Source organism: Parasteatoda tepidariorum, chromosome 10 (genome assembly GCF_043381705.1).
Source record: "Parasteatoda tepidariorum isolate YZ-2023 chromosome 10, CAS_Ptep_4.0, whole genome shotgun sequence".
NCBI lineage: Eukaryota > Metazoa > Arthropoda > Arachnida > Araneae > Theridiidae > Parasteatoda > Parasteatoda tepidariorum.
This window is the reverse complement of record NC_092213.1, coordinates 50906534-50915587: the sequence shown is the minus strand read 5'-3', so window position 1 is coordinate 50915587 and position 9054 is coordinate 50906534. Positions and strand designations below refer to the sequence as shown.

The 9054-nt window shown below is 25.9% G+C and overlaps 1 protein-coding gene across 2 annotated transcripts in view; it reads left to right on the top strand.

Annotated features, from left to right (window-relative positions):
• The window catches only part of LOC107445484 (intraflagellar transport protein 52 homolog), a 39759-nt gene that overhangs the window by 25813 nt on the left and 4892 nt on the right, over positions 1–9054 (top strand). For both annotated transcript variants that reach the window (XM_016059885.3, XM_016059886.3), the window contains exons 5-9: positions 121–262; positions 1779–1905; positions 3273–3359; positions 6574–6642; positions 7380–7534. In XM_016059885.3, the coding sequence (XP_015915371.1) occupies positions 121–262; positions 1779–1905; positions 3273–3359; positions 6574–6642; positions 7380–7534 (580 nt within the window). The remainder of the gene's footprint in view (positions 1–120; positions 263–1778; positions 1906–3272; positions 3360–6573; positions 6643–7379; positions 7535–9054) is intronic.

Here is a 9054-nt window from a genome sequence, read left to right as displayed (position 1 = left end):
AAGCTTTTTCAAAACAATCATATATATATAATTATGTGTTTTTTAATCAAAACTTTTCTTTAATATTTTTCCAGTATAAATTTGAAATAAAAGTGTTTTTTTTTTCTTCACCTTTTGCAGATGCAGTAGTTAGAACTGTGTATCATAAATATCACCACCCAAAGGAAGTGATGGTATCCAATGGTGTGCTCAACAGATCAATAACCTTAGCTGCTGGGAAAAGTATTCCGGGTCAGAATCTTACTGAATCAAATAATGCACAGTATGTTAATTATTATTATTTTCTTTTCAGTATTTAATTTATAATTGAAAATCTTTAGACATACTATGTAATTACACTAAAAAAATCTCATGATTTGAATGAATGTATTTATTCCTTTGGATATGTTTTTTAAATCTCTGTTAAGATAGTTACATGGGATTCTTTAATAATATTGATGTATAAGACTAAGCAACTTTTATTTTCTTTACCAGATCTCATTTTTAAAATTCTGTTGTCAAATAAAAAAAAAAATTTTTAAAAAAAAAATGTTTTCTTTCAGATTTTTTTCCCCATGTTTATTTTGTGTTTATTACATTGATTAATCTGTGTATGCAAAGAGTTCTGGTAATTACACTTATTTAGAATTGTTGACATTTAAATTTTTTGCATAAAACTTTTTGTCCTTATGTGTTTTGTTTGTTGTTTTCATGTGTGTTCAATTTTCATATTATGTATAATTTTTTTCACATAACCAGTTAATGTTCAATGTAAATAAAAGTATTTTAATGCAAAGTACTGCATTAGAAGATATATATAATGCAAATCTATAATCCAAAATTCTTCATAAATTGCATTTGTATAAAAATAATAAATATATATATATATATATATTTATTTATCTATTTTTTTTGTGTGATATCGGTTTTTAAAAGTGACTTAAACTAGTTGTCCATGAAAGAGTCTAAAGAAAAACAGAAAGTTGAAGCTGTAAAAAATTCCTTTCTCAAGTTAAATTTTTTTTTTCATGCTTGGTAAACAAATCTTCTTATACCATTAAAATGTTGCTGCTAATTCAACTATGATATGTCATTCCATTATGCTCTAACCTTTGCAAAGTGTCAATCTAAATTTTATTACAGCTCAAAATTCTACTTAATTGATAAATGAATTCAACTTTAATGAACAAGCCATTAAATGGTATTTTTTGAAGTATACAGCAAATGTGAATGAATTATTAAACACAGAGCAATATTTTTTATTGATGCCATTATCTATGTGATTGGTTATGCTATTCCACAATAATACAACTTTAGGAACAAATAAAACTTTAAAAGTTAAGTCTTTAAATAGTGCTTGAAATACTGAAATTTCAGTAAGTACTTTAAATGAAAAAACGAAAACAAACAATGCTTAGATCTCAAAAGTGACTTTAATTTTACTTAGGAATGTAAAAAGATTAAACTGTAAGTTAATTGAAAACATTACTTTTGGTGCAAGTGATGCTTTTTTTTAACAAATATTTTTTACACTTATTGTTGATAAAAAAATTTTTTTCTTTGGATGTCCATAATAATCAAGATCTGTTATATATAATAATAACATGCAACTTTATAATACAATTGAGTATAAAGAAAGAAATTTAAAAAAAGAAGAAATTTAATTAATATTAATTAGTAAGAAATTTAAAAAAAAAATTACCATTTTTAAATAATGAAGTAGATTATATTTTATTAAAAATTTTACTATGACTCTGTTTTGTTATAAATCTTTTTTGTTTTATTTATTTTTTCTTTAGAGCATTGTCTTTTCTTTACCCTTATGGAGCTACTTTGAATGTTGCTAAACCAGCAGTTGCAGTCCTTTCATCTGGAAGTGTTTCTTTTCCTCTCAACCGTCCTGTTTGTGCCTTTTATCAGCATCCTGTAAGCTCAGTTTTTGTAACAGCCTTTCAGGAAATATATTTAATTTGTCAGTATAATTTAAAAAGCAACGTTTTCATTTTATCAAGTTGTGAAATGCTTTTAATCTAATTGGACTAGCTGAGAAGATAAAGGTTATAGGTGACATTTTTGCAAAAAAATTAGATTTCAGAGAGAGATCCTGTTTTAGTCTCTCTTACGGTTCACAAGGCTGAACATATTTACGAACTGCATTTACCAGGTAACATATTTGGAGAATTATATTTACAGGATGCATGTTTAAGGGATAGATCAATTAGAAATGGTTTTGTTTTTATGGCTACCGAGGCCGGTACACCCTGAAGACGTCGGCTTCGGTGGTTATATTTTTATTTTTATTTCCTTCGTTTTCTTCATATTTAAGAGATAGCTTATACACGGGCCCAGGTCAAAATTCCCTGCTGGTTTTATCTTTAAAATGCATGCTATTTTTCATAATTTTTAAGCTTTTTCAAAACAATCGTTTAGTTGTGATTCTTGAAATGTCAATTTTCATAAACATACTAAAATATTAATTAAAATTTTTTTGGGCTTATTTTAGCAGAAAATGAAATGTTTGCTGGTTTTTATTTTTATTAATATGTACTAATTGGGAAAAAATATTTTGCTATTATTGTAGAACATTGAAGGCATATATTAATATATATATAACAAATCCTCTGCAATTTAAAAAAAAAATATCTATATACAGTATTTTCTTTCTTCTAAGGAATTGCAACCAGGCCTTCAACATTTCTGGGACAATTGTTCCTGTCTCTCTCACCCTTGACTTGAGCCTTTGCTATATAAAATTAATTTATTTTGCTTGAGTTTTTTTGTTTGAAGATCATAGTGGAAGAATGATTTAAGTGCATTTGGCACTGAACTGGCAGAACTTAGAATGGCAGAACTGACACTTAGAAAACTGGCAGAAAATTGAAACACCAAGAATCCAAATTCCATGAAACAAACAGTTAATTGAGTTTTTGGAATTCAGAAATTTCACTAATTTGAAGCTTATAAACAAAAAATTACAACAAGCCATGGTCTCCAATTCCTATTATCAATAGCCTATTTACTTAAATTCACTAAAATGTCTCTTAGATTGTTCATCCTCTCTACTCTTCAATTACGTCTACAACTTCATACACAATAATTATTTGTTATTATTACACTTTGGTTAAATCAATCATTATTTGAAAGATTTTTAAGCTGCATGAATGTTTTATGCAATAGGACATTCTTATAACACAAAGGTAGACACCATCAATTTAAGATTTTATTTGTCTTTACTAATGGTAGTTTGTGAATTTAAACCTGTTTGTTATATATAAATCTAATTTGTTTTGTAGACGTCCAGTGGAAAAATAGTTGTTCTTGGATCTACTCATATGTTCTGTGATACTTATATAGATTATGAAGAAAATTTAAAAATTGTGGTAAGTTCATGCTTTTATGAGAAAAGAAAAATATGTTTTAAATAAATAAGTGTTGTGTGTATGACAAAAACTGTTTAATTAATTAATTGTTTAATTTTTTTTTGTTTGCTTTAAATATTTTTAACAGTACATTAAAATCTCGATTTATAGTTTCTCATGGGACCATTCATTGTGAATTATAGATACAGGACTATGAATTAGGTCAACATAAAATAGTTATGTCTTGAAAATGTATAAGAAGTAATATAGAAGTTTTTCACTTGTAGAAGTTTTTCACTTATAGAAGTTTTTCACTTATAGAAGTTTTTCACTTATAAAACTAATTTACTTCCTTTAATCTCAGTTCAGAATAAATGCTTCAAGATTATTAATTCTCTAAATATGAATAATTCAAGTATAACTACTACTAATATATATACAAGAATTAACTTATTACCATTTCGCCATAATGTATTTTTTCATATTTTACTTTATTTACACAACAATAAATTAATATGCAAATTAAAAACTAATGTGTCTGAAAGGAGACCAACTATATAAGATTCCCCACTTTATAAAAGAAATTTCACGAAAACAGTTTTTTGACTTAGCACCTAAATTATATAATAAATTACCATTCCAGTTGCAAAACATCCAAATATATTCTTCTTTTAAGCGTGGTTTATTTCAATTTATGATGAACATTGACAATTTAGATCTCTATTTTTCAGTTTAAAGGAAGCATTTGATTTTTTATACCAGTCTTGTGCCTATCCAAATGAATTTCTTATGTTACCTTTGTTATTTTTTTATATAGTTTCATGTATTTTTTTTCTATTATTACAGTGTTCAACAATACATGATGTCTTATGATGAGCAAAATAATTTATGATTGTAATATCCCCTCTTTTTTTTATTTTTAAATTTCTAATTTAGATTTATTGTATTACTTTTCTTTGTCGCCTGGACAGGATTTTCCTCTTGACGACGAATATATATTCTTTGTATTTATGTGTTTGTTTTTGTTCCCAATAAAGTTATATTAGTTTGTTACTATATATATTTAAAAAAAAATATTGAAAAAATTATGCCCATAATACAAAAATACTTACCAACACCAAAAAATGAACACATTTATTTAAAATATTCTAAAATTTTGTTTTGAATGCAATATTTTCTTCTTAGTGCAAAAAAAATTTAAAAAAATAAATGACATTTATAACATATTATTGTTATTGTACACTGTTATGAATACAGAATGTTGCTCATTGTTTCAAAAGTTATAAATTCTTCTACAAATGTTGGCATTGGTTGTGGTTTTTTCTTCCGAGCTTCACCAATATCATTTTCACACTTTGCATTTCTTCAGCTTTCGAAACCGTTTCATGAAAGTAATGAATCCTTTTTTTCTTCATCATTATAATCAGGAATTAATATTTTTTTTCTCAAAAAGAAAAAAAAAACCATTGATATTTTTAGGCTGAATTTTTGAACGATATAAAAGAGGATTGACTAGTTTAAAAAACGATCTAAATGGGTAATATTAATGTTATAAGAGTGGTATTTGTAATGGGACCCTTTAAACAAATGTGGGAATGAGGAATCAAGGTTTGAATGTATTAATTTGCTGTGAGTAAATTGATGACTGAAAAAGAATAATATAATTTATATGTTAATTAAAAAAATGGTTTAAAATTTTTGTATTTTGTTAATTTAATGCAGATACAAGAGTGAAATGTGTATAATTTTAAATTATTTGATTTCAACATGAATTATTTAGCATTTTAAGCATTTATAATATAGAGAGATAACATTATTTTCCTAAATGCAGTGCTTAAATTTAGAAAGTAATTAGCTTTTAATGCATATTGTATTGATAATCATAATGTAAATTATCACTGTAAGAAATCGAACAAAATTTTTATTTTATTTTAAAAAACTATATTATTTCTGCTTGTTTACTTCTGTTCATTATTATGAGCAATAAAAACTGGTAAAATTTAAGTGGTAATTTTCACAAAAAAATTTAGCTAATTATTTTATTTTTATTAATTCTAGTATATTGATTCAGAACTTTATTTTTTTTCACACAATATCCCCTTTGAATAATGCATGAGGAAATTGATATTTTAATCTATGTGTCCCCAGCTTGATATTTTAAAAACAACTCAGGAGTTAGTTATATTTTTCAGTATACAGATTAGCTGCTATCTATCCAATATATTCTTTGTATCTAATATATATAATTCTCTTACGTGGCTCCCAAATTTTGGCTGCATTTCTTTTCCGCCGGTGGCAATGTTTGCTTTGTTTTGTTTACGTTACTATTTCTCTTACACGGCGAATCGACCAATGATTGCCGCTAAAAATGTCACATGCCAAATCTAGCTGAGGTGGCTCAACATATAGCGCTTTTAAAAATGGAAACTGAAATAACCAGAGAGCATCAGCTGCGTCAATCTCATACTATTAAGCTAGGCAGAAGTGAGTAGTCTTTGTCGATAGATCTCTATTATAGTATTTTGTCGAAAGCGCTTTTTTTCGCGAATTTATATATTACGAATTTATTTGACGATTTTTGATTTATATCACGAATTATGCTATAGCACATTTCTAATAGGTTTAATGAATTACGTGTCATTTATTTGAATTCAAATTTATTTTAATGACTTATTATTTGCTAAAAAGATGTACTTTTAAAAAAAGTACATCTTTTTTTAGAAAGTAAAGAAAAGAAAAAGTTTTAGTAAAAGAAAAGTTTTTATATGGATTTGAATTATTGTTTTGAATTCTTAGAATTTTGTGCATTTGCAATGTACCTAAGTTAGTAGCGAGCTTGGTTTGTGAAACAAACCATATAAAGTTGCGTAGCAATTTTCGGGGGTTGGCGAGCGTTAGCGAGCAAGGGGCTCAGCCCACTAGTACATATATATTTTTTTACAAATATTGTTGAAATTTGTCAAAATAAACATATACTTTTTTTATTTTTATATAAAGCCATATTTAATTTATTTTCACTCATTCATAGTCATCAAGAGTAATAATATAAAATTTAATGCAACTAATAAATTTTAATATTTTTAGTAAAACATATTCAATTTTATTAGTTGCCTGAAATTTTGTATTTTGTCACTAATTTTAGCATAAGATATTTGTATTATATTTTGTAAACAATTCTTAATCATTTGTTTACTTCTTGAAGTCTTTTTAATAAATTTCAATTTCTTTTGTTTAGAATGTTATTTTCAACCATTTAACAACAGCTGGTATTCAGATGAATGCTATTGATGCAGAAGATCCAGAGGTAATGTCTTTTTATTTTTTAATATAATCCTTTTTTATTTGTAATTCTTTTAGCTGCACTTAAAATTCCTGAAGGAATTTTGATTTTTTAAAAATCTGGGGTAGAAAAATATTTTAAAAGATTTGATTATTGAGGTTGTGTTATCTATTTTTTGTTATCTTTTGTAAGATCAAAAATACTTAGTGTCTAACAATACAGAAATCTTTTGATTAAAATGCAAAGTGTTTTTGCATTTATATCTTTAGAGTAAATTTATTTTTATTCTCTATTGCTAATAATGTGTATTTTTTATGTATGTATTTGATTTATATATGATTGAAAAATATTTGTTTAATCTTGAATTTTTCTTGGTAGTTCTCCATTTTCTTATTTGAAAATAAATATTAATTTTGCTGTTTATCTTTTATTTTGTAAAAACATTCGGGTATCAATCGGGAATTTGATTTTAGATGTTAAAGTAGCTCACACCTACAGCATATTTCTGTAATGCGACATTGGACACCAAATCATCCAGTTCTAAAAAATTAGAGCATGCTGGTTTGAAAAATATCAGAATTATTATCATTTTTTGGACTTTAATTCTTTTGACTAGTTTAGAATGTTGATTAGATTTAATTTGCTTGTTTAAATGCTAAATGTAAAAAAATTTCCAAATATATTTATAAATTAATCTAAAATTTTTTTCTTCTTGTTACTTCCAATTAAAGAAATTGTTTTTGAATCTTTAATTGCATTAGGTGTCTGATTATCATATGATACCTTCAATCGCCAAGCTCTCTGAACATGCATTCTCATGTTTGCAAGAGTGTGATGAAATACCAAGTGATCCATCTGTACTATATCGTAGCAACCTGTTTCAGTTTGATAATAAAGTTTTACCTAAAGTTCTGAAGTAAGTCAATATTTGAACCTCTATGTGTTTCATGAAAATACTGCAAACCAATACATATTACTTTGATATATATTGGTCTGAAAACAAACTTCTGCTTTATTGATTAGTAAAGGCTATGCAAAGTAAAAACTTTACAAAATGTTATCTAACAGTTTGCAAATAAAAATAATGTATGGTGACCTACTATCAAATTGTCAATTTGTACCAACAACCTTATGAAATCTTTTAAATTGTATAAAAAATTTTTTTTAACTGTATCTTTAAAACATTGAAATTTTCAGTGTACCCTTAAATTGGTCCTTATAATTTGTTTTTGTAGCATCAAGTTATCTTAGGAAACAGCGGTCGGAAAAACTACATTATTTTTTTAGTTTACTACAGCTACTTTGTTACAAATGTACTTTATTACTTTTTTTTAATGTAGTAACTACAAACTACTTAGGAATTTTAGTAACTAATTCACTACTTTAAGGAGACGAACATTTCTGGAGAATTTAATTTACAACCATGTTTAAAAGTTTTGAATAAGAAATTGGATTACATTAAATATAAAGGGATAAGTGAGAAATAATGAGCCAATTTGTTATTCTAAAACACTTTTTTCGAATTTGTTCATTTAACCTTAAACTTTTTATGCCTTTTCTGACAGTGAATATTTAATTTCAGAAATACAAAATTAACAAATGCTTGCAGTGTTTTAAATTGTTCAATGATCTTTTATTTCCACTGAGAAATTAAGTGCATCAAAATTATGTTCCCTTCCTTTTAACAACAGCGTGCGTAGCATTTTTAAAAAAAGCTTAAAGGTGCTTATTTTTGATTTACGTTTTTAAAAAGCCATTACACGTGCTTTTTCTATTCGGGGTTTGTAAAAAATGCTTAATTTTCTGCCTTTTAAAAAAAGAGATTTTTTCTTTGCCATTTAGGTTGTCATTTTAAATTACAAAAAATGCATGATTTTCGCAATTTTCTCTGCAATATTCATCAGAAGCCAGTTATTTTATCATGATTATGTAAAGTTTTGAAAGTTGATGTAAAGTTGAAAATATTTTCGAATTTATTGATTTTATGCTTATAAATTAAGAACTTTAAACAATAGAAAAAAAAAGTTTTTTTTTACTGCACAGATCCTAATTATGATTTTTTTTTTAGAAAGTGATTAAAAATATTTTTTGAGTGCTTAAAAAGTATTGAAAAAGTGCATATTTTTTGTTGAAAAATCTGGCAACATATCCTGTTAAAATAACATCAATGTTTTGCATGTGAAAGTGTGAGGAAGCATTAATTATCCATTTTTCGTTACTGCGAGTTTAAATATTAGTTATATGTAATTTCAAATGCACAATTTTTGTTAACGCTCAGCTACAACTACATCATTTTAATTACGGCCATTAACGCACCCACGAAGATTTGTACCTATCAAATTCAAAAAATTAGTTGCGTTAGAACCCTGTTTCTTTACTGAACTAACATTAAAAGTAGTTGCCAGGAATCCCTACAAACTATTGTTTTTTTTTTTT